The sequence below is a fragment of the Musa acuminata genome, chromosome BXJ3-2, assembly GCF_036884655.1.
Source record: "Musa acuminata AAA Group cultivar baxijiao chromosome BXJ3-2, Cavendish_Baxijiao_AAA, whole genome shotgun sequence".
Taxonomy (NCBI): Eukaryota; Viridiplantae; Streptophyta; class Magnoliopsida; order Zingiberales; family Musaceae; genus Musa; species Musa acuminata.
In genome coordinates this window covers 22,672,037-22,696,590 of record NC_088350.1, presented here as the reverse complement: position 1 = coordinate 22,696,590, position 24,554 = coordinate 22,672,037, and the positions used below count along the sequence as shown (strand labels likewise).

Sequence of the window (24,554 nt, the reverse complement as noted above, 5' to 3'; positions counted from 1 at the left end):
CCGGAGAACTCTTTCTCTCTCAACCCGAATGACCCTGGCCAGGGATTTGTCTGAGCAAGAACACATAGGATATTCCTCTCATGACGCCGAGAGTGGATGATCCTCTATTGACACTCAATAGCCCTCGTAAGGTCGACTACCACTCCCAATGACCAGCTGTACTAGATCTGGGGACAGCCAAACCTATAAGTCTGGTATCAAAGAGTGGAGCACTCATACAGGACATCCTTGGTGTCTCAAGTCTAAGGACCAGATACACCACTAGGACTACGGAATCGCTGTCTGACAATAAGGCATCATCAACCATCCAGCATTCCGTAAGCGGATCAATCAGTGAACTCATTCTCCAATGAGCACATGTACTGTATCCCTAGTGTCCCTACACGAGCAACTATGAGACCAACTGCATCCATCATATGGACGGGTATACAGCACACCAGTCTATCCGGTTATCACGATGTCCCTCTCGAGTAACCTATGACCGGGATTATTTAGGATATGTGTTTAAAGGTGAATCGATCTCATTATCGTGATCTCATCACGATCCGATTCCCATTGCACAAATCCAAGGACATCACAATATATATGCATTTATGAAATAGTTATAAAGTGATATATGCCAAAATATAATAAGCAAAAAGATTCTGTATCAAGTCACACGTGCCATCACTCACGTGATTGGCTTGCTGGGCACCTATGACTAGTAGGTGGTCCACGAGGGCGATCGACAACACAACCCCTTGCTTGGGCGAGGCAGAGCGCCAAGCTCTGGGGAGGCTCAAAGAGATTCTCCCTAGGTCGCAGGCCATCCATACCATGACCGATCGATGGCTGGTCGAGGCGGGCCTCAGCCCGATGCCTCTAGGTACGTTAACGACGTTTGGTTCGAGCGTTTCGCGTGGTTGGCCTCGGGTACTGACTTCTTCCGCTTCTTGCAGATATGGTGAACCTTCGATCGCTCCTGGGGGATCAGGGTTCGGATCCCTCCCTTCCAGCTTCGTCAACCGATCCGCAGCCTCTAATTCCGGCTCCGCCGGCCGTCCCGTTACCTGGCTCGGAGGGTGCCCCACTGGAGGTCGAGGTTGGGCGCCCTTCGAAGAAGGCGAGGACAACCCCGTCGAGGGGCCCAGAGGAGAGCACTCGTCGCGGGGAGGCTGGCTCCAGTCGTCGGACGGCCGGGAAGGGTCTTCGCCCCGTCTCCGTACGAGACCACTGTCGGCTCCCTGTCGGAGACGGGGAGCCGTACCTGACGCAACTGGCAAGTGAGATCCTGCCCGGTGAGCTCAGCGACCCCCTGGTTGCCCGCTGGGAGGGTTTGTCTCGGGGGTCCAAGGTGTGGGCCGGAGGGGATCCCTCCGCGGCGTTCCTCCGATGGGCGCTTCATCCTGATATGGCTCGGGACTTATATGTCCTGCCCTCGGAGGCGCTGCTCAACAAGTCGGCCCAGTCACTGACCTGGGTAAGTGTGTTTCTGCTTCTCTGGTTCGTCCGTCCGGCGCGGACCTTCTTGACCTGGTTCCACTTATGCAGGGACTCCACTACGCGACGGCTCTGATGGATAGGGTGTGTGACGCAGGCCGAGTCATTGGGGGCCTCGTTAGTCGCAACGCCGAGCTCCACCGTCGGATCACGGAGGTTCAGGCCGGGGCCGGCCCGGAGGCAGTGGTGGCCGCGAAAAAGCGCGCGGCAGACTCGGAGGTGGAGGCAACGCGCCTCCGGTCGGAGCTCGAGGCATCAAAGGAGGCGAACGAGGGGCTCCAGAAACTGATGAGGGTGGAGCGGACCGAACTCCGCCTATTGAGGACGGAGGCGGGCGTCCTCAGCAAAAAGCTGGATGCGGCGAAGGCTGAGGCGAAAGCCGCCTCGGAGGCGCTGGCGGAGGAGGCCCATCTTCGACCTACGAAAGATAAGGAGCTCCTCGAGGCCTACAAGAGGTCGGAGGGGTTTGAACTCGGGCTGACGCGGACGGGGCGGGTATCCTTCGAGTATGGATACCGCATCGCCACGTCCCATTTTTGTGCCCGTCACCCAGGTCTCGAGGTGGAGGAGGACCCCTTCACTCCTCATCCCGAGGATCGGGGGGTGGACATGCCCGAGGAGGTCCCCTTCGACGATCGCCTAGAGATTTCCCAAAAATAGAGGGGTTTTGTATCTTGTTTTTGCTAGTTGATTTTTTGTAAGTCGAGTCTTGTAAGTGGGCTTGCCTTTTATGCAAAAGAGGACTTTTTCTATCGACTACTACCTTCTCTTCTAGGCCCACATACTTCCCTGAGAAAGGTTCCTTTACTTTAGACAAAAAATTTCTTAAGGTTCCCGACATTCCAAGTTGTCGGTAAGGGAGAGTCGTTCACTGTCGTGAGCCGGTAAGTACCTGGTCGGACTATTTCGGTGACCCGATAGGGTCCCTCCCACTTGTGGGCTAACTTCCCCCTTACTCGGGTCGGGTCACTGACCTCGGCCCTTCGTAGGACTAGATCGCCTAACTTGATCGGTCGGGGTCGTACCTTTCTATTGTAGACCCTCGCGATGGCTCTCTTGTAGGAGAGGGCTTTTAAGTGCGTGTCGGCGAGTCGCTCCTCGAGCATGTCGAGGCTGGCGTGAAGTCCCTCGTTCGAGGCTTCCTCGTCATAGCTCCTTGTCCGAAGGGTGGCGACAGTCATTTCGGGCGGCAAGACAGCTTCGATCCCGAACGTCAAGCTGTACGGAGATTCTCCGGTCGCGGTCTTGGGAGTGGTGCGCAGCGACCATAGTACGCTGGGGAGCTCATCCGTCCAGGCCGATCGGGCTGCAGATACTCTTCTTTTGAGTCCGTCCAAGATGGATCGGTTGGTTACCTCCGCCAGCCCGTTCGTTTGGGGGTGAGCCACCGAACTGAACCTTAGTTGGATGCCATGGGCCGCACAGAACTACCGAAATCTTCTGCCGGCGAACTGAGGTCCGTTGTCCGTAATAATGGCTTTGGGCAACCCGAAACGGGTCACTAGGTTTTTCCACACGAACTTCTCCATCTGATATTCCGTGATTGTCGCCAGCGGCTCGGCCTCGACCCACTTTGTGAAGTAGTCTACCCCTACAATTATGTACTTCCGATGCCCAGAAGCCGGTGGGAAGGGCCTGAGCAGGTCCAAGCCCCACTGCGCGAACGGCCAGGCGCAATCGATGGGGTTGAGTGGGACCGCGGGCTGTCGGGGTGTGCGAGCGTGTCGCTGGCATGGGTCGCACCGCTGTACATAAGCTTTCGCGTCCCGGCACATGGTCGGCCAGTAGTAGCCTTGGCGGAGTATTTTGTGTGCCAAGGTCCGCCCGCCAATGTGTTCGCCGCAAACCCCCTCGTGGGTTTCAGCCAGAACCGTTTGGGCTTCGGCAGGCTCCAAGCATCGCAGGAGGGGATAGGTGAAGGACCGTCTATAAAGCCGCCCGCTCTGCTCGGTGTACCATGCGTGCGTTCGGCGCAGGCGCCGAGCTGCGACTTATTGAGGGGAAGGGTTTCATCCCGTTTGAAGCGCAGCAGCTCCTGCACCCACGTGATCGACACACTACCTGGGGCCGTAATCGCCACTTCAATGGCGCGAGCAGGGAGCTCGTCAACCTCTGGCCCCGCTTCTGAGGTCGGTTTTGACGCCATCTTAGCTAGTGCGTCGGCTCGTTCGTTCTCCTCCCTCGGGATATTAGATAACATAAAATACGGGAAATTGGCGGTTAGGTCCCTTACTTGTGCCAGGTATTTCGCCATTGTTGCGTCCCGAGCTTCGTAACCGCCGCTGAGCTGCTCGGCCACAAGCTGCGAGTCGGTGAGGACGCGTATTGCAGTCACCTGCATCTCGACGGCCAGCTTTAGTCCTGCTAGGAGTGCCTCGTATTCCGCCTCATTGTTGGTGGCTTTGAACCCGAAGCAGAGGGAACGCTCGAACGAGCGTCCGTCGGGGGGGAGGAGGACCAGTCCCGCGCCGGCACCCCTTGAGTTGGCCGAACCGTCCACGTGTAGGGTCCATGCTTTGGGGGTTTGCTCGAGATCTCTGCCCTCCGTCTGAGTTAACTCCGCGATGAAGTCGGCTATCGCCTGGGCCTTGATGGCGGTCCTGGGCACATATCTTATGTCATGCTCGCCGAGCTCCACCACCCATTTGAGGAGCCGTCCTGCAACATCAAATTTGGTTAAGACCTGCCGAAGAGGCTGGTCGGTGATGACCTCCACCGTGTGTGCCTGGAAGTAGGGGTGCAACTTCCGAGCCGAGAGCACTAGGGCGAGCGCGAGCTTTTCTATTGGCGGGTAACGCTCCTTTGGTCCACCCAGGACGTGGCTGACATAGTAGACCGGGAGTTGTTGGCCGGAGCTTTCCTTGATCAGGACAGAGCTGACTGCATGTGGAGAGGCCGCCAAATAGAGGCCCAGTTTCTCGCCGGGAGAGACGGAGGCGAGCCGGGGGAGGCTGGCCAGGTGCTGCTTTACTTGCCTGAAAGCTTCCTCGCATTCGGATGTCCATTGGAAGCTCTTCGGGTTTTTGAGCGCTTTGAAGAACGGAAGGTAGCGATCGCCCGATCGAGCGAGGAAGCGGGACAGGGCGACAAGCCTTCCGTTGAGTTATTGCAGGTCTTTGATCGTCCGGGGGGACCGCATGTTGATTATTGCCTGGACTTTCTCGGGATTGGCGTCAATTCCTCTTTCGTGTACGATGAACCCAAGGAATTTACCGGAGGTGACGCCGAAAGCGCACTTTGTGGGGTTGAGCCGCATGCCGAACCTGCGCAGTGTGGCGAACGCCTCGGCTAGGTCGGCAAGGTGCGTTCCGGCCTCTTGGCTCTTTACGATCATATCGTCCACGTAGACTTACATGTTCCTCCTGATCTGATGGGCAAACATCTTGTTTACCGTTCTTTGGTAGGTGGCCCCAGCATTCTTCAGCCCGAACGGCATGACCTTGTAGAAGTAGATCCCTTGATCGGTGAGAAAGGCCGTGTGCTCTCTGTCTTCGGGCGCCATCCTGATCTGGTTGTATCCTGAATAGGCGTCCATAAAAGAGAGGCGTGCGTGTCCGGCTATGTCGTCGACCAGCTGGTCGATTTTTTGGAGGGGGTAGCAGTCTTTAGGGCACGCATCGTTGAGACTGGTGTAGTCAACGCACATCCTCCAGCTTCCATTGTGTTTTTTCACGAGGACTACATTGGACAGCCATTGCGGATACTTGGCTTCCTCCACGAAGCCGGCTGCCAAGAGTCGACCCACCTCCTCCTTTATGGCGCGTTGCCGGTCTAGGGCCTGGCGCCTGGGTTTTTATTTCACCGGGCGGGCGCCAGGTGGGATGTTGAGATGATGCTCCGCGACCTCTAGGTCGACACCCGTCATGTCCGACAGGGACCAGGCAAAGACGTCGGCATTTTCCCATAGGAGACCGACGAGCTGCTCTCGTTCCCACTCGTGTAGCTCCGATCCGATCTTGACCGTCTGTTCTGGTCGAGCTTCTCGCAAGGGTATGTCGATAATAGACCCCTTCGGTTCGGGATGGGGAGCTGGTTTTTTCGTTTCTCGTGGGTCCTCCAGACGCGCCTCGGTGTTGGCTCTCTTGCCCAATGATACGGCAGTAAGGTAGCATTGCCTGGATTCCCGGGGGCTTCCCGTGACTTCCCCGACTCCAGCACTGGTTGGGAATTTGATGGTCTGGTAGTAGGTTGAGACGACGGCTCTGACTTTGTTGAGGGTCGGCCGACCAAGTATGGCATTGTAGGCGATGGGAAGGTCGACTACCAGGAAAGTGGTCATCACCGTCTTCGATTTTGGCGGGGTCCCCAGAGTCAAGGGCAGAGTAACCACCCCCAGGGGTGATATTGAATCTCCCGTGAAACCGGTGAGCGTCGAGCACATTGGGTTCAGATTTTCCCTGGCCAGGCCTAGCCTCTGGAAGGTATCGAAGTAAAGTATGTCGGCCGAGCTCCCCGTGTCGACCATGATCCTCCTCATCTGCGCGTTGGCTACCCTGGCCGATATTACCAAGGCATCGTCGTGGTCGGGTCGCTCGGCGGCTCCAGTTGGGAAGGTAATCACGGGCTCGGGCTCGTGTCCCGAGGCTTCATCGGGAGCAGCTCGGGCGTACGCCTTCCTGCCCGACATGGAGGCTCCGCCTGATGCGGGGCCCCCGGCTATCACATCAATGTGTCGCTCGACGGGGCCCTCTGGGCGAGGCGACTGCTCTTTGTTCGGCCGGAGGTACTGGCTGAGGTGACCTCTGAGGATGAGCTCCTCGATTTGCCTCTTCAATTTGTAGCACTGCTCAGTGTCGTGCCCATGCTGTCGATGAAATCGGCAATACCTTGAACGGTCCGCGAGCTCTCGCGGGTTCCTCATCGGGTGAGGGTCCTTGAGCAGTCCCTTCCCCTTCTCGTGTAGAAATATTTCAGTTCGAGATGAATTCAAGGCGGGAAGAGGAGGCCTTGGGACAGGTCCGTCCAACTTTCGCCGGGAAGCGGCGGGTTGTTGCTGTCGGGGCGGCTCCGACTTGACCTTTTTGTGCTCCTCCCGCTTTCTAGCCATCCAAGTCTCCGCGGCGATAAACTGACCGGCGCGTTGGAGCATCTCGGGGACCGCGGAAGGGGGATGCTCCACGAGCGACCAGAAGAACTTGGAGGGCCGCAGGCCTGTCATGAATGCCTGCATCAAGAGAGAGGGGTGAGCATCTGACAATCCGCGGATTTGCGTTGTAAATCGGTTCACAAAATGGGAGAGGGGCTCGTCCTCCTTCTGGTTGAGCCCGAGGAGTAACGTCATGGACGACTTTGGTCGGGCGTACGCCAAGAAGTTAAGCTCGAAATCCTTGGCGAGCTGATCGAATGAGACGATGGTGCCTGGCTTCAGGCCACTGTACCATGCACGGGCTGGCCCCTGTAGGGTTGTCGGGAACGCCCTGCACATCAGGGCGTCAGAGGTCCCGAATAGCGCCATCTAGGCGCGAAAAGCGGCCACGTGGTCCGCCGGGTCGGTGGCGCCGTCATACGCGTCGAGCGAAGGGAGGCGGAAGTGCGACGGGATCGCGTGATCTTGTATCTCGGGAGTGAACGGGGATCCTTGGTGTCCGTCCGCTCCGAGCTCTCCTTTTGACTTACGAACTTCCTGTTGTACCTCGTCGAGCCTTTGACTGACGAGGCGCAGCTGAGCTCGTAGGGCATTTGTCGAATCGATGGTCGGAGCCTCGGGCTTGGGGCAGCTCGCTGTGTCTTCCGCTTCCCGGCTCCCGGGCCGAGCTGTGGGGTTTCGAGGTGAGCCAAGAGGCTCTGGAAGTGGAATGTGGGTCCGGATAGGGGTCCCCCGTTGTTGTGAAGGCTACGTAGCATGCGGAGGGGTCCGCTGGGAGACGATTGGGATGATGGTTTGGATCATGCTTGTTAGGGCTCGAACTTGGTGGGCGAGGGCGTGAAAGGCCTTGGGTGACACTGACGACGGGCCGGCAAGTACGCCGTCGGGAGGCGACAAGCCTGGGTCGTTGAACAATTGCCAATAGCGTTCCGACACCGTTGCGGGGCGTTCGTCGCTAGTTTCGTCATGTGGGGGGTGCTCCCCCGTGGCGGGGAGCCCAGCGGTTGAAGGTCCACCTAGGTGGATTTGCTGATCGCTTGACATTTGGAGGCCCTCCTTCTAGCGCCAATCTGTTACGGTAAGTAACTTTTTTAGCCCTGATCTCGGAGTCAACGCGGCTGGTCCAGGGCTCCAAGTGGTCAGGATCAGACACAGCTCCCCTTGGGATCTTGTGGTGGCTGACGCAAGGGGTCTGGCTGGGAGGTCCGCAGCGACGATCAGGTTCGGCGATGTCGTCAACCTGCACAAAGGTCGGGTCGGTGGCTCGGCCCGACCCCTCCGACGATCAAGTCAGCGATGGCGCGTGGCGTTTTTGAGTGAGGTCCTCTCCCCTTGGCTCGTTGGGGGCCAGGGGGTATTTATAAGCGGGTTTGATGTTACCTGATGTGCCATCCTGCTAGAGCTGGGCCGTACTTCTGATGTCGTCTGCCGTCGTCGTGGGCGTTGCGTGGATGGTCGAGCTGCTGCAGGGTATGGGGAGTGTCAGTCGACGCCTCCCCATGCCTCAGCCGGTCATGAGGGATCGGCCGAGGAGGTCGTTTGGGCGTGGGTGCATGTCACGTCTGTGTTAATGCTCGCTTCCTGGGACAGTGCGCCGCATAGGGATGTCTGACGTGGGGGTGTATTACGTCCAATCTCGGAGTGTTATGTCAAATCAGGTGTTAATTTTTTTGGTGTCCTACTTTGTTTAATTGATTGCAGTGAAATGTTCGATTTATTTCATTCATATCTCGATTTCACGTCTGACATGATGCTACTAAATTTTACCTACATATACCTATTAAGGCATATGGAGAATGCCCAACTAAGATCATATTACCAGTTTGGATGCACTGAAGAGAACAACGCCGTTTGGTCATATAATTCTTAGGTTCGCTCTGGTCTGATACTAACTCGACTCGGCCCTAACAACATTCAATTCAATCATCACCCGCCATGATCTCCGCCGGGGGGGCGGAGGTCTGTCCGTCACTCGTTAATCCCACTTAGGTTCGCTCTGAAACAGGTCCAATGTCTCTCTGGTCTCGATGCTAACTCGACTCGGCCCTAACAACATTCGATTCAATCATCACCCGCCATGATCTCCGCCGGAGGTGGGGGGGGGGGGGAGGAGGTCTGTCCTTCACTCGTTAATCCCACTTAGATTTGCTGGAAGCCCGACGATTCGCTCCCCGTGGGATTCGATTACGATCCATCGCTCTCCGGTGGCGGATGCGGAACCCGAACTCGAGCATGCGGAATAGCTGGACGAAGCGGCACGGCCCACGAGGCGGAAGCAGACGCAGGACGAAGAAAAGGTAAATATCTTGCTTCCTTCGGTTCCTTTCTTGATCGCTCGACTTGTGAACTACGTCGGATCGGCTTTGCTCGATCTTTTCGATTGGATTTTACCACAAGCTCTTCGGGTGTGGCGGTTGTCGGTCTTGGACTTGTTGTATCTTTCTGATAGAAAAGATCGAGTTTTTTGCCATTGCAAGTTTCGATGTGCTAGAAAATGTAGTCATGCGAATTTATGTACCTTATGAAATGATTTCTGGGAGAATAATTGATTCTTCTCGCCCTGTAGGTTTCGAAGCACATATCTTCTTGTGGGTTGCTGCGATGACGAAGAAACAGGAAGAAGACTGCCATGATTGGGAACCGAGGGTTATGAACCGCAAGTACCGTATCTTGCTCTTTCTTTTTCATTTCTTACAAGCTTTCCCCTTATTCCATCCATGAAGTTTTCCTACTGCTGTTCTTAGAATTTGAAATGCTCTCTGAAGAATCGTGTGCCTCTTTTGATTGTTCAAATTTAATCACCCCCCAAAATAACCTAATTTTCAGTTGGCTTGATGTGCTGTAAGTAGAAGCTGATCAGCAATCACGCATACTAAATTTGAACTTTGCGTATGAGTCAACAATAGACTGTGCTATGTTTCAGCTGGGAATTACCTTTTATCATGCCTCCAAGGTTATATGCATGTTTATTGGAATTTGTGTATTGAAAATGATGTTGATTGTATATGTTTAGATTGGGTTAATCAGGTAGGTGGCCAGGTATGTCCATATCTACGGGATGCATATGGACTAAAGGCCTATATACAAATTTTATATGCACACATATAGTTTTGGTAAGCATCACAAAACCTCACATCTATATGTATAGCAAGTGAGCAAAATAGGTCTTCCATTTTCATATCAGCCAGCTCCAGTTTTAATAAGATGGATGCATGTTGAAGCTCTAGAATTTCTATTATTTGTAATAATTCCATACATTATCGGCGTCATTATTGCTGATTCATTTGCTATAGTTTAATATCTACTACATTTGAGAGAGTGCTTCTTGAGGTTTATTCATTATTGCTAATATCTATAATGAATAATTTGTATTTCTTTCTTCCTTCAAATGTCAAAATCTTAGCAATTACAACGAGAAATTGTTCTTACATTCACTTACCAAGCAACTGCTACTTAATGTTCTAACAAAAAACATGAAGGTATATATACGCCCTCTTATTATATTTCTCTTACTCATGATTTGTCGAATGTGGTGCTTTAAATCTTTCTATTGATCCCAAATCTTGTCACGGTTCCTTGTTATGAGACCTACTTGATTGTTCCAAATGTTTTGGAGGACACCAATGTTGGTAGAAACCAAACCTTTCGTTGAAATTCATATACACACCATCTTAATTAACCTCAGAATGCCAACTCCTGAAAGAAATAAAATTTCGTGTAACTTGGGTTAGAGCTGAAAACTAATGCTTAGCGATCTAGTAGTTTTCTACTAAACTCAGAGGAATAACTTAATTGATCTGAGATACTTGGGTTAAGAAGTAGACCAGCCAATCCACAGTTACAAGTGCTTCTTTTCATGTCCCCAAAGTGGTTGAGACATATTGGATTTGAGAGAGAGGCAGTGGCTTTGCTTGAGACTCCTTGACTTCAAGGTTTGTAGGTAAGCTAACATTGGGCTTTATCAGTTTGTTATATTAATTGCCTTGTGTTTGTTCACCAACCATGAGATTGGGTGATGAATATTTTGTGCTGTCTGCCTGCTTTTTGACCAGGTTCTGTTTTTACCTAACTGAAATCTACATATTAGATATATATATATATAGTCATCTACCTGATGTGAAGCACAAGTGCAACACCTATACTTATCCACCTGCCTTCATTGTGATACTGACACTACAACATCCAGAAGGAGAAAAAAATTATCTGAGGTGGAGCAACAATCCTTTTTGACATCTTTTTTCTCGGAGTTCTTAGGCTTCAGAACAGAGTTAGGATACATTTGACTTCTGCTAACTCCTGTTGCCTTTGTCATTGCCTGATCACTGGTCCAAGCTCTTAATATTTGCATGTTCTACATACGGAAGAGACCAGCGACCATAGGATGATGTAACTTCCATGTGTTTGAAGAGGAATATGAATTAGTTCAACTCTTCTGAGTTCATGATACACATTGTTTCCTTTTGATTGTCATCCATTTTGTTTGTTTTTACTGGAAAATTCGTACTAAACCCATGTAATCCACCTCTGAATATTCTTTACCAACTCCATAAACTCATGTTTTCTTGTTCGCTTACCTTTAACAGGTTTGACCGTCATCAAGCTGAGCTATCTACATCAGAAGGAAAATTCAAATGGATGATTTATCATGTGCTTGCTGCCGAAATTGCATGTTTATTGATGATGCTAGTTCTTCTATCCCCTCTGCAATTATAATTCGATTGCACAATTTCTTGCACTGCAGGTACATCTCTTTGCACTGTTGCAAATCAATGGCAACAACATGGAACTTGACAGAGTCAGTAAAGCACCTCTGCAGAAAGCGATATGAACCACCATCTCATGGATGACAAGGTCAGTGCAGTTTCGTACCTGCTCCTCCACATCAGTAGGTGCTAACAATATGATTCCTATTGTTCAAAGCTTGCACAATCTTTTTCTTTGTTTAGGTGCCTGCTGAAATCATTCAAACCTGCAACTCACCTTCTTCCTGAATCACTATACCTACTGCTGCCCTTGTGGATGCTGTGATTCCAGTCCACCATTTATCGTATCTAATTTTCTATTAGTTTTGCCAAAAAGAAACCCAAATAGTTGCTTCACAGAATTCTCCATGAGCATTGTTTACTTACAGAGTGATTGAATGTCGAAGGCAGGAATGGAGGGAACAAAACACAGCCGGAGGAGCCAACAATTGCTTCTTTCCCATCAGTTCTTGTGCGGTGGTGCGTAAACTTTTTGTTACGCGTTTTAGAGAAAAGAAAAGAAATGGGTGTGTTCAGACACCATCCATGCTGCCCAAGCCCTGGTCGACCTCCACGTGGAGAGTAGCCTGAACCGCCACGTCAGACTCGATGACGACCGTGTTCCCCGACACGTTCCTCAACGCGTGGCTCGGAAACGCCGAGTCAGCCAACAGCGTGTACTGCACGTGCCCGATGCGCCCAGGAAACAGGAGCACCGGCGAGAAGTCCACTGTCCATGTCGTCCCGTTGCCCTCCACCGTCGCCCTCGCCGCCGTCGACCGCGCCGTCATGCCGCTCACGCTGTTTCGCCGCACGGTCACCTGATCAACGTTGACGAACTTCCCGTTGGATTCGTCCAAGCGGACGATGTCGACGCCTTTGCCGCCGCCGGAGAACATGTTGTCGACGATGTCGACGCCCTTGACCACGCCCTTGACCGACTTGAGCACCACGTTGGCGTCGCCCAGAAAGAAGGAGCCGGAGACGTGCAGCTGGACGGGATCCTCGGAGACGATGCCGGTGTAGTCCAAGTAGCAGTTGGTGATTCGGGTCTGGGTTAGTCCGGGAAGCTTCAAGTAGATCCCCGTCCCGCCCCACCCGGCCGCCTTGTTGTAGCAATGCACTCCGGTCAGGGTGTTGGCCTGGCCGGAGACGAGGATGCCAATGGCCGCAGAGAAAATGACGACGTCGGTGACCGCATTGTCGTTTCCCGCCAGGTTGATTCCGGTGCCGGTGAAGTTCTTCTCGCCGGGATCGTTCCCGGCGGTGATGTGCTGACCTATGAAGGAGTTCCTGATGAAGGTCTCGTGCCCGGACCGGACGGAGACGCCGTCGGATGTGAAATGGACAATGTAGCAGTTGTCGATGCTGGTCCGGAGAGAGTTGACGACGGCGACGCCGCCGCCTCTGTAGTTGGAGTCCAGCATCAGGTCCCTCAGCGTGACGTACTCGTAGTCGTAGCCGGAAGAGCTGGCTCCACCACCGGCGGTGGAGTCATGCGCGGCCCAAAGCTCGATCAGATACCGATCCGCCGGGAAGTCGTCGGCCGCCCGCAGGCTTCCCCCGTGAATCTGTTCGTCCATCCATACTCGACTCAGCATTATTCTTCTTCTTCTTCTTCAGTAGCACTTCTCATCCTCAACATAATTGAAACGTACCTTCACATTGCCGCCGTTGGCTGGTAAGGTTAAGGGGGAAGTGACCACGTACACGCCACCATCAAGGTGTACCTCCACACCACCAAGGTTGGAGATTCCGGCGATCAGCGAAAGCCCGGACGCGGCGTCGGCGAAGGCGTCGGAGATGGCCTTCGAGATTGCCGCGAAGGAATCGGCAACTCCCTTCGGATCGGCGCCGTAGTCGATCACATGGTATACACGCGAACCGGACTTCGCCTGCGAGATCTGCACCATTCATAGAGCATATCTGTAAACGATCAATCGCGAGCTCCGATGAACAAGATAAGGAAACGATCTGTGGGGAAGAGAGAGCCGACAAATCCATGGATTAAGTTGGTGTGCAAGAAACAAGATGTTGGGAACAGCCCACCGAGTTAGGGCCGAGGCTTCCGAGAACAGGGTTCACAATGAAACGGGTTTCCGACATTGGATTCACCAAAAGCCCGAACCTGAAAGAGAAAGGAAGGGAGAAGAAAACAGTGACTCACAGACGGAGCATCGGCGGCGGACGACGGAGCAATGAGGGTCTCCAAGCGGCGGGCCATGCGGTCCCGGTGGCTGCGTGGTCCGCCACCGGAGAACCCGAGCGGAGCGGCGGCGATGACAAGGCTAATAACGATCATCAACACACAGCAGCTCAGCTGAGCTCCTCCTCTGGCGACCATCGTTATCAGCTATGATCTCCTCAGACCCACCTTCTCTCCACTCTTTCTCGTCCCCTTGTGCGCCTTGAAACGAGAGGAGAGGAGAAGAGGAAGGGTGGTGAGGAGCCTCTCCCTCTACCTCTTTATACGAGGAATTCTTCCGGAAGAAGCAAGAGTGCATGGGAGTCTTACAAACCGTGCATTGGATGGGAAGCGGACGGGTGGAGATGTGCTGAGCGAAGAGAAGAACATGAGCAGGCGTGGACGCATGTGATACGCTCTAAAGATGTCTAAGGTGGGCATAGAAAAGTTGCTTTGGCGCTGTGGTATTCCAACCCTTCTTTCTACCCACTTCTTACTTTTCTTTCAGTCTTCCCATCTTTGTGCTTTCTGGTCATCTAAACTTGGGATCCTTGTGCTGATCAAAGAGTGAAGAAGCAGACAAGAAACCTCACAGGTTCTGTGGGATTTCCTTCTGGAAAAAGCTCAGCTGGTATACTCCATCACTTTATCTTTTGTCTCTGATACCAAGCTTCCACTTGATGGCTTTGCACCACAGTGGATGGATCAATTGGGTCCTTCTAATGTACAGAATATTGTAAATCAATAGCTTTGCATTCTGGAGCATCTTTTTCTCTCTTCTGTTCTCTTTTCTTTTTGTTGTTCTTTTGGACATGGATTGGGGCTCCAAAAGCTGAAAAGTAGCAGCATTTTATTCTCCTACAAATGAGACTTTGAGCCTCTAAAACCAATAGCACATTCATCCAAGCTTTTTTATTGGAACAAATTGATGGGTTTTGGTACACATGACACCTCCCTGCTGCTTAATCTTTGACTTTGGCTGGTCTGTGTGATGTTTAATATCAACAAAGCTTTTTTACACCTTAAAGAACTGCTTGCTATATTTTCCAGAAAACGATGCATCATTTGCCTACAAAGAACTTTCATATTTTATCAGGCAAAAGATAGATCTCATGTTTCCTCTTATTGAGGAAAAGGCTGGTAGAAGAGCTCTGTTAGCTCATCTTTCCAAATCCCAACCTGACCTTTTCTAACTGCATTTAGGTCCCCCTATGATGCCTGTCTAAGCTCATCCTACCAATTGATGGATTCATGCAACCAAATCCATGCCTCACTGATGCATTTCCCATATAAGCCCTATGAACAATGCAACCTCCTGTCATATCCTTTAATAATCAAGTGCTAATTTCATTTATTCAATGGTCATTTGGCCTCAAACTTCTGAGGTGATGTGGATGCATAAGAAGCCAAAGAAACGGACATCACCTGGTGGTAGCAGCATGATAATGACCAGATGGTGGAGTATGCAAGCAAGGTTGGTGGAGAAAGTTGTTGGATGCCTCTTTTTTCTTGGTAATTTTGGTGGCCTTCTTTCAACTGTCCCTCCTAATGAATATAAAATGGCATTCTGAGCTCAATGTTGGCCTTGAGAAGGACCCTCATATCTTTACCTGTCCATGCCATGAAGAAATCAAATAAGAAGAATTTATTACAGAAAATAAGCCAAGAGTGTTCCTTGTGATACCTCATCCTTTAAGGAGGGATGTTGGGCCTCTCACTAGATTCAGTACCATGTCATTTATTTCCAATAAATTCAGTAGGAATGGTTCATATGGTGGTGTAAGGATGGCTAGGCAGAAAGGATGAGAGATTAGGTAGATAAAGATAGGAAATAAATCACTGCTTGGAAAAAGAGCACATTAGCTGAACAACACAAACCCTTCCAGTAAGGCAAAAAAAGTCTTAAAGAGAGACCCATCATGAGGAATAAAGCAACTTGTTATGAACTATTCTTCATGAAAAAATAGAGAGCATCGAATAAGATGTCAAGCAACACAGCTGTCAGTCAAAAACATCAGAGGCATGAACATGGATGTTGTCATTACAATTTGCACAAAGGTTTTGAGGTACACAAGTACTACCAATATCACATGGCCATGTTACTGTCCTAAGTTATTGCAATGCCAAACCAAAATGTTACAGGCAACATCATGTTCACAGTTTGTCTTTCTCTAGGTAATCCACTCCATCTGGGCGCCACTTGCATTAAATTTCTCAAGGAATTTGACCTAATGGAAGAAAAAGAAGTCATATACTACTGCATGATCTTACACAAACTTTCACTTGCAGTGAGAATGTAAATTAAGTTTGAGAAGCATATCTGACTTGGACATGAATCCTTATTCTGCTTTCTCCCGAGTTTGGGCATTGTCATCAGTTGTCACAGCTGCTGGTTGGTTAATGCTAGCTTTAGCTTCCTCTAAGAATGCAGGATCAGGCTGGTGCTCCATATTGCTGCCAGGCTCCTTTATCGCCATGATTATGTATAGCACAATCACCAGATTCACTGATATAACAGCAAGAAATCCACTAACAAGTGTTTGAGATGAAGATGAAAGCTTACTTGTACCTGCTCATCAAGAATAATATTAGATTGTGTTTGATTAGGGCGATAGAGATGGTGATCAACAAAGAGTACAGCACACATCAAAAGAATGGGGCAAGAAAAAAAAACACAATTTCTTCTTCTTATCTCCATTGGTGGAACTGTCTGATCTGTAGTCAACTATTCATAAAAAAAGCTAATCCACAAGTAGTCACGTCCATAAAATGAAATATAATCTTATGAGATTAGAAAAGTCAATAATAAAAAAGAGAAGCCCTTCTTTTTGGCACATATGCTGCAGAGTAGCCATGGAATTCACCAGAGCTGAAAACTAGTGAAAAGCATATTAAAACCACATGCATGAAGGCATTTAAACAACACAGAGATAAGTTATCTCCTTTTATTCACCTTGCAAACAATTTGTACTATACTCTTAAATACAAATCTACATCTAAAATTCCAATAACATCTTTGATAGTATACAACACCAATGCAAAGAACATAAAGTTCTTCACTACTACTTTGCCAACGAGATCTAAAATAGAACTTACCAACACTTGATCACTATTAATTCTCTTTAACCAACATTTAGCTTCAAACTAGCATCTCAATCTATCTCATCCACTAAATCTAGAATCTGTTAATCAATTGTTCATATACCTTCTATAACAAAGACAACTCATTCTTAGATTCAAATGACAGCTACTATAGATACTATTATTTGATGGTTCTGAGTGACTGTGACTGGATAAAGGAATGGGATTTCTGAATCAAACAGAACTGATCCAAAGTGTCTTGTGCTCTTATGCAAAGAATATATTATTGATGCAAGCTTTCTGTTTCTCCTAAGCTGCAAAATTCTGGTCCATATAGAGTTTCCTAGCCTATAGCAAAAGAGCACAGTTCTGGTCCATGTAAAGCATAGTTTCTTATGATCTTTAGTCTAGACATCATATTAGAGCATGATAAGCAACACAAAATAGCATCATAATGAAACAATTATGACAATGGAGCTTGAAGACATGCTTAAGTATACAGCTCAAACATCATTCTCAACTTGGAGATTGCCAGTATAAAAAGCTGGTAACCAACAATTGTGGATTATGATAAAGAATGCTAGAATGCAACTTACCGTACCAGGAAATATGTGATTATTAAACCCATATAATATAGCTACTGGAGCTATCCACATGACCATCGATGCAATAAAGAACTTCTTGATCACCCTTGACATTGCCTCTACTATTCTGCAACTTCATGAAAATAAATTAAAGAAGCCTCATTTTACTGCAGCATCATGTGAAATTGCAATCATCAATGATATTTACATTAAACAGGAATACTGTTGTCATTCATTCACATTAAATTAAAGAAGCCTCATATTAAACAGGAATATTGACGTCATTCATTTACATCAAATTAGTAGAAATCTGAATATTTCAGTTATCAAAGCTATGTATATAAAACCTAGTTTTATCAGCATCTAGACGAACTCTCAGTCCAAAAACATTGAGCATGCAGAACTAAATTACAACTTAAGTAGAGCGCCCACTGGTTTTTGAATGTTGCCATAATGGCTGTAAGTCCATGTAATTAATGCGATTATACCATTACAGCAATGTTTTATGTGCTACAAGGGTTGGTCTAGGCGATGGCAACATGCCACCATGTAGAGTGCGGCCACAGTTGGTACTGCTCTGCCTAATGGGAACACCAAGAAGAATCAGTTGAGGCACACGAAGGTACCCAAACCCACTGGAAGAGACAACTCTGCCAGCTGATCCATAATTATCATGTAATTTTATAGAATTGCTGAACCATTTGTCTTCCAACAATCATGCGCACAACGCTTCGCGGCCATAAAGATCTTAGTCACTACCAACTGAACCCCCCACCCTCTTCACCTCCCCCTGCACAAACCCTAGGAGACGGCAGATCATCATCGACACAGCGCAAGCAAACAAAGAAGACTCGACAGGAATTGCCGCTGGTGAAGAACCTTACCACGCTGAAGAATCAAGGAGATCAAGAGACAGATAAATCTCGTAAGCGAAGAGCAACAGCAGCAAAAAGGATTCCCCTATGGTCCCTCTCTTCTCCTCACAACCGTGTCCTCTCTGTTACATCCGCCGATGACCGCATATAAAAAGGCTCGTCGGCATCGGATTCGGATGTCACGAATCTCAAAGCAGTAACTCTCTCTCCCCTTTTCGAAGTTCTCTTGAATCGCCAGTCTCCGAAATATCCGGCGGCCGATCGAAGAGGATGGAATGAATTGTCAACCCTATTGTATCGGCAAGGGCGGCGGCGATGGGAAAAAGACGGCGAGACCAAGAGTTCGACGATGGGAAAAATCCTCGGTCAGCAGCAGAAGCCTTCAAGCGCCACAAGAAGCTCTGCACCGCGAAGACCAAGTAAAACCCCTCTACGCCAATCTCAAGATCGGTTCCACACCCAAGGCTTGTCTTTCTATCTGATGGGAGATCGTTGGTTTATCGTTGGTTTAGGCCCCTGATGTGTAGATGCGTGCTTGTATGATTGTTTGGCATTGGGTAAAAGTCATGTTCCGGTGTTAGCTTTTTGTAGTTTTCTCGGCCTCCCTCCTCTGATCGGGGTTTTGCTGCAGCCATCGACTTGGGATCTTTGGGCGGTCGAGGCTGAGAGGCAGCCAATGCTTAATATGAAGACCACGGACTGGAAACCACGCCCCAGAAGCTGCCTCCGCCGCGTCTGATGAGTTCCGCTGTGTCGCCGAGCCCCACCGCCTCGGTGGCTCAGGCCACCACGCCATATATTGTGGATAATTGTAGAAATGATGACTATATAGCAAAGAGAACTCCATGAAACAACATCAGTTCATATTTTGAACATTTAGGTCAAATTGTAGATGATGAGTATATGATGAAGAGAACTCAAAGAAACAATATGATGGATCAGACAGAATATATAGTTTCACAATAGAAGGGATTCACAGCTGACTCGGTTATACGAAATATCTTTGCAAACAGTAATATGATTCGACAAACATGTACACAAATGGTAATTAAGACTTGCAAAATACTGGATGGGTGTACTACCAAGAAATGCTACGTATCCAGGAGCAGAAAAATAATATACAGGGTTTGCAATATAGCTGCCTGCATACACAAAATCCAGACCATTTAATCATTTTGAATTTTCTTTCCCTCTCTTAACATTGGTTAAAGACACATGAAAAAGGATCTCTTTCAGTAAATCAATTAGAACAATAAATATAATTAATATAGGGACCTGGTCACGGGCAAGGATTTGGATATCTTGCATGAACCTTGTTGATCTCTGCAGTCATTTCTGATGTAAGATGGACATTACAAGCTTCGACCACCTCCCTAAGTTGCCAAACTTTTGTTGCACCAAAAACGGCACTTGCCACAAGAGGGTGAATCAACACAAATGCTGCAAAGGAGGAGCACATGAATCTTGGACGATAGAACACAATTTATAACCAACAGTCAGGAACTGACAAATGGCAGAACCAATATCTGATAATATTAGAAAGCATATGCCAAATCAGAAACAACACAGGTAACAATAATGACAGTGTTCTACATCATAAAATTCCAGAAGATGGATGCATTTAAGCAATTTAACTTCTTAGTGGCACATAGAATCAACTGACAATGTTCATTCACTATTGGGGTCAGATGGTGGTTCATGGAACATCATACTCAAAAGATAACATCTGAATAAGCCATACACAGCATAAGTCTATGGTGACAAAAAAATCATCCCAGCATGTTGCATGAGTGGGAATTATAGAGTTTTGCACCTACATCGAGTAAACAAGATTAAGAACCATACCTATTGCAAGAGATGCAGGAGAGAGACCAAACTTTCTGGCAATATTTATGTAATCCTGCATAAGTATACCAATCAAACCAAGAGCAGGTCAAGGATACTCGCATAGGTAACTTGTCTAAGTTTCTAGATCGCTGTAGGATTTGCAAACCTATCTGAGCACAATATACTTTATTCACAAATCAAATTGTATTAAGAGGATGACTTATTTTATATATAATCTAGTCAATAAAACTATACAATTAAAGAAAACAGCATTTTTCACTATTATCTTTATGTGTCCAAAATTTTTCTTGAGTGTTCAGATTTTCAGGCGCATTCTTCATGAAAAAACATAAACTAAACCTGCCTACCTCAACAGCTGCTTTCAAGGTTACATTTGAGAGGTTGTATCTGGATTCACCTTCAGAGTACCTTCCTAGGAAGGAGGAAAAAAGGGGGCAAAATCAAAAGTAAAGAAATGGATGCAGGATAATGTTAGCTTTTAGGATATGAAATGGCTTTAACCTCGAAAAAGATTCATTCTCGCATCTGATGGGCCTCCTCCTGCTGAAAAGTACTTCCCTGAAAGTATGCCCATCGCCATTGGACTGTAAGCTAACAAGCTAATGCTGTAAAGTTTCCATTGATATGATATAAGAATACAGCGCTAACCAACATATAAAACTGACAAAAGAAAGAAATAATTATATTAAGAAGAACACAACAGAGACTGAATTTCATTTCTAACAATGCTGAACCCAAATAACATATGAAATAGCATATGCATGTTTTATTGATGGCACAATCATGATATTGAGAATAAACTGTATATGCCTACTTCAAACAAGAAACAATAGTTAGTTAAACTTCTCTTGACACCAAGATTCTGCTAGTCTATTAGGCCTGATCTTTCACTATCTTCAATGATTCTGAATTTTTCGGGCCTCCTGCTTGCTTAGGGCCTTCACAAGAGAAAATCATCTCAAGAACAAATAGCAAGAGCATAGTCAACTAGAACTTTGAGCATTAGTATCAACCCTGATCCTTACTGTTTTAAGGGCAAAGATATAACAAGTAACACTTGAGTACCAAGTTGTACTTGTATGCTCGATCTATGAATTTTCTCATGTCTGTGCTATTGCACATCATCCTTTTTTTTATTTATTTTTGGCTGTACATGGGATTCCATGTGCTAAACATTTGTGTAATGCTACTCATATGATTGTACTTATCATCACCAAGTTGTCTTCTATGTTAATGACAACCAAGGTAATAAAGATAAGGCATTTCTTTTTTCTTGAAGCAAAAACAAACTGATTACAGTATTCTATAATGGTTTAATATGATATTCAGAAGCTGTTGAAATTAGCTGGGGTTCAAAATTGTCTCTTTGATAGATCAATTGCTGCAGTTACTGCTCAAATTCTGAGTTCAAGATATGAAGAAAAGCCTTTATGTTATTAAGAAAAGCATAGTACAACAAAGCATGCGTGAGACTAGCTTAGAAATGAAACTAAATAAGACCACACAGCCATCATACTTCCAAAAGGAAACAGATCTGGACATGAATTCAAGGGCAACACTAAATTAACCTGATGAAGTATCACCTCTCATGATGGCAGCACTCAGCTAATCCACAATCAAAATTTCGACAGAGCAAGTTATAGGAGTTCTGGCAGGAAAGTTAGCAATTGTCATAAATCATAAAAGGGTACACATATTTCATGTCTCAGGTTAAAGTTGTTACCTGCACAGTGATTATCTTAGGGCTGGACTGAATGCAATTAGAAATATGAAGAAACTTCATCACACCATATGGTGTTTCATTACTGAGCCCAATGTACCTGATCTGCAAGCAAGAGAATGTAAATCAAATGCTTACTATTAAAGCAATCTGACAACCATTGCTAAAACGTCACACTAAAGGAATACCTTGCCAGAATCAACAGCTTTTCCAAGAGCATCAAGCTGCTCCTCTATAGCTACAGACCCATACTGTTGACGTGGATCATAATCAGTTTCTCCAAACATTGGAACATAACTGAAAATGGCTCAGAGAAAAGATAGCAATTAGAAGTTAAGCTAAAATTGGAATTATCAGCAATGTATTTCAAAAATGTTTAATTTACTGAGTAATATATAGGCATATACCGGTCAGGCCAATGTATCTGGTAAAGGTCGATGTAGTCTGTGCTGAGTCTCAACAAGCTGTATTAAGTGAAAAGGCATGAATGAGAAAAGTAATCACCAAACAACAAACAACAATATATCATGTTTCAAAGCCAACCTTAACTGCTTGATATAAGCAATTCTGATAATCATTTCATTGGAAGTCTAATTTCTGTATCTGCACTATGAATGATTTGCTTGCAGACAAAGCATGCTAGGAGAAAGTGCATCTACAAGTTCAAATTACATGTTCTATATCACCTCTTATTGCTCCACCTTACCTAGACTACTCCAGGAAAAATTCCATATGAAAAGATATTTGACTAATCCATTTCATTCATATGTTTAGCTGACTCATCGAAGTTCAAATTTTAATTATCTTAACTGAATGCTCGAAAGTTTGCCTCTTAATTCTCTACAGCCAAAGCAGATGTTTAATCTAAGAAATTTGAAGTGTTTGTTAGTTGCTTACTGATGGTTGATATGGGTAGAGCGTTCATCTTTTGCTCCAATCTTACCAGTCCTTTTGTTATATGTGTGTGTGTGTGTGATGCACAATGAGTATGTGATCTTAAACTACAACTTCGATTTTTCATGGCCAGACAAGAACAAGTTTAATTAATAAAAAATGGACAACATACATAGCTACGTTTGATATGTAAAATTTAAACTACAGAAGAATCGAAGATTGAGGCACAATAACAAGCCTCAATCGGTTAGTTACGAAAGGACCTCATGCAGGGCCCAGCTACACAATCTAGGCCATGCCAGTAGGGGCCACTTGTCTAGACAAGGCTGGTTTAGAATCCACCTTAAACATTACAATAGTCTCATCTGCATAACCTATCAATCCTTCGAAATTCCCAAAATCAGGTAACTTCCCTATTGTGGGAATATGGTCATTCTGATTTTGTCAATCAAAATAGCAATTAAATCACATTTTTCACTCTCCAGGTGAGGTAATTGCACACTGAAAGAAGTGATACAAAGAACCTGTCATTGATAGCCTCTAAAATGTTATTAGCATCCAATGATTTAGGTCCCCCACGTATCCAAGTCATCTGACCAGAAGGTCCTGTCACCTGCAAGTTGAGTAGTTTGAATTGTCTGAAGAATCAAATAGTATAGGACGTCCAACCAAACTATAGTATGCACTCCTGATAGAACAGATTATTAGGACTGATTTAGTAATTTAAATGTCTCAAAGGGTCAAGTAATAAGAAGACCAGAATCTGGTCACATAAATGTGTCAGATTGTGAGATAATGGTTATTAACCGACAAAAACGAAGAGGACAATAGAAGCAAGATTGTCGAGCAGTGTACCACATCAAAGAATCTGGATATGAATCGGCACCAGTTCCTGGTACTCAAACTTATATAAGATATATGAATTACAGAAGGTAATGTGTGATATCAGAGAGAATAGTATTCTAGATATAGATCTACTTAAATGGCTGTGTGCGTTTATGATGTTAAGCTAGTTCCTAGTGACCAAAGGTGAGGCATAGATATCCATTTCCAAGAGATGAACTGTCCAATAAGTTCAGCTGAGGAAAAAATAAATACCCATTGAACAATAACAACAAGCCCTTCTATTACTATGAAGTCATCCAACCAAATGCTGCTCATGGCCAAACCATTTTGTCATTCAGAAAAATGATGTCCATGGCCAATTCAGATATTTCACATCACAACTTAGATTACTCTTGTCGAGATTTGCTTGCTAAAGCTAGGAACCATAGACAATCCCTGACCTCCGTGTCTTTGCAACGTTTATAAAATGTCATGTTGTCATCAAAGAGCTTTCAGCTTTAATGAACAATACTTCCAGAATTCGAACTCCTAGATGGGTATAGAAGGCCAGATGCCAAGAACAAGATTTAGAATTTTCACCCTTGAAAGAAAAAGAAAAAAGAAGCTAAAGCATAATGATGCCAGTGACACGAGCACAGACACAAAGAACGGACCTTGGTGGCAAGAACAATGCGGTCGCGTGGTACATTCCGCGCGCGCATCCAACGACCAATGTACTCCTCGCTCCTCCCCTGGGTCTCTCTGCGCTGCGGCACCGGATACCTTCTTCCAGAAAGAGAAGTCAGCACAGACGCAGAAACCCTAATCATGAAGAGGGGCTTTGGTTGGATCGCAGCGTCCGGCATAAAGGGAGGCGATTGCTTACATCTCGGCGCTGTCGAGAAAGTTGATGCCGGCTTCGAAGGCCGCGTCGAGAAGACGGAAGGACTGCCGCACCGTGTTCTGCTCCCCAAGCGTCATGGTTCCTAGAGCGACTTGGAATCAGAAACGGGCTAAAAAGGTAACCGAAGAGGGGAGGGAGGGACGGAGGGAGAGAGAGAGAGAGAGAGAGGACCGAAGCAGAGCCTGGAGACGCTGAGATCAGGCGCAAGTAGGAACATGGGAACGGCCATTCCTCCCGCAGTCCCTCTGCTACCTATGCCGCCGTGCTCTTATTGAGCCTTATGCGATGCCAACACTTCCGGTAGCATTTTTTCCATATAAAAGAAACGTTA

General features: G+C 47.1%; 3 protein-coding genes across 9 annotated transcripts; all 3 read right to left on the bottom strand.

Moving 5' to 3' along the window:
• Window positions 1-5,272: 5,272 nt before the first annotated feature.
• LOC135631519 (uncharacterized) lies at window positions 5,273-6,934 on the bottom strand. Its single transcript, XM_065139256.1, has one exon. It carries the CDS (start codon window positions 6,932-6,934, stop codon window positions 5,273-5,275), a length of 1,662 nt encoding a protein of 553 aa, XP_064995328.1.
• Window positions 6,935-11,643: 4,709 nt separating this feature from the next.
• Window positions 11,644-13,858, bottom strand: LOC103970263 (polygalacturonase QRT3). The gene is made up of 3 exons (XM_009383973.3): window positions 13,475-13,858; window positions 12,966-13,211; window positions 11,644-12,878 (listed from the first exon to the last, which is right to left on the bottom strand). The coding sequence occupies exons 1-3, from the start codon at window positions 13,649-13,651 to the stop codon at window positions 11,841-11,843; spliced, it is 1,461 nt and encodes a 486-aa protein (XP_009382248.2). The 5' UTR covers window positions 13,652-13,858; the 3' UTR covers window positions 11,644-11,840.
• Window positions 13,859-15,820: 1,962 nt separating this feature from the next.
• On the bottom strand, window positions 15,821-24,540 carry LOC135631454 (uncharacterized). Of its 7 annotated transcripts, XM_065139144.1 has the most exons (15): window positions 24,395-24,540; window positions 24,206-24,305; window positions 23,994-24,105; window positions 23,019-23,107; window positions 22,008-22,064; window positions 21,789-21,897; window positions 21,604-21,705; window positions 21,464-21,528; window positions 20,382-20,485; window positions 20,228-20,292; window positions 19,878-19,932; window positions 19,308-19,472; window positions 19,115-19,174; window positions 17,170-17,284; window positions 15,922-16,061 (listed from the first exon to the last, which is right to left on the bottom strand). In XM_065139144.1, the coding sequence occupies exons 1-12, from the start codon at window positions 24,450-24,452 to the stop codon at window positions 19,312-19,314; spliced, it is 1,077 nt and encodes a 358-aa protein (XP_064995216.1). In that variant the 5' UTR covers window positions 24,453-24,540; the 3' UTR covers window positions 15,922-16,061; window positions 17,170-17,284; window positions 19,115-19,174; window positions 19,308-19,311. The 7 variants fall into 7 exon arrangements, with proteins under 7 accessions (XP_064995219.1, XP_064995218.1, XP_064995216.1 ...); XM_065139147.1 differs by lacking the exon at window positions 19,115-19,174 and having other exon boundaries at window positions 15,821-15,957; window positions 17,175-17,290; XM_065139146.1 differs by lacking the exon at window positions 19,115-19,174 and having other exon boundaries at window positions 15,821-15,957; window positions 17,175-17,284.
• Window positions 24,541-24,554: the final 14 nt, after the last annotated feature.

Bases quoted from the DNA above. Each gene is read 5' to 3' on its own strand.
- LOC135631519 (XM_065139256.1), bottom strand. From the start codon at position 6,934: ATGGCGCTATTCGGGACCTCTGACGCCCTGATGTGCAGGGCGTTCCCG.
- LOC103970263 (XM_009383973.3), bottom strand. From the start codon at position 13,651: ATGGTCGCCAGAGGAGGAGCTCAGCTGAGCTGCTGTGTGTTGATGATC. The intron at 13,212-13,474 runs GTGAGTCACTGT...TGAATGGTGCAG, and splicing joins CCGCCGCCGATGCTCCGTCT to ATCTCGCAGGCGAAGTCCGG. The intron at 12,879-12,965 runs GTACGTTTCAAT...ATGGACGAACAG, and splicing joins CCAACGGCGGCAATGTGAAG to ATTCACGGGGGAAGCCTGCG.
- LOC135631454 (XM_065139147.1), bottom strand. From the start codon at position 24,452: ATGGCCGTTCCCATGTTCCTACTTGCGCCTGATCTCAGCGTCTCCAGG. The intron at 22,065-23,018 runs GTTCTTTGTATC...CACTTAATACAG, and splicing joins TTAGAGGCTATCAATGACAG to CTTGTTGAGACTCAGCACAG. The intron at 19,473-19,877 runs GTATGGTTCTTA...CCTCCTTTGCAG, and splicing joins TCCTGCATCTCTTGCAATAG to CATTTGTGTTGATTCACCCT.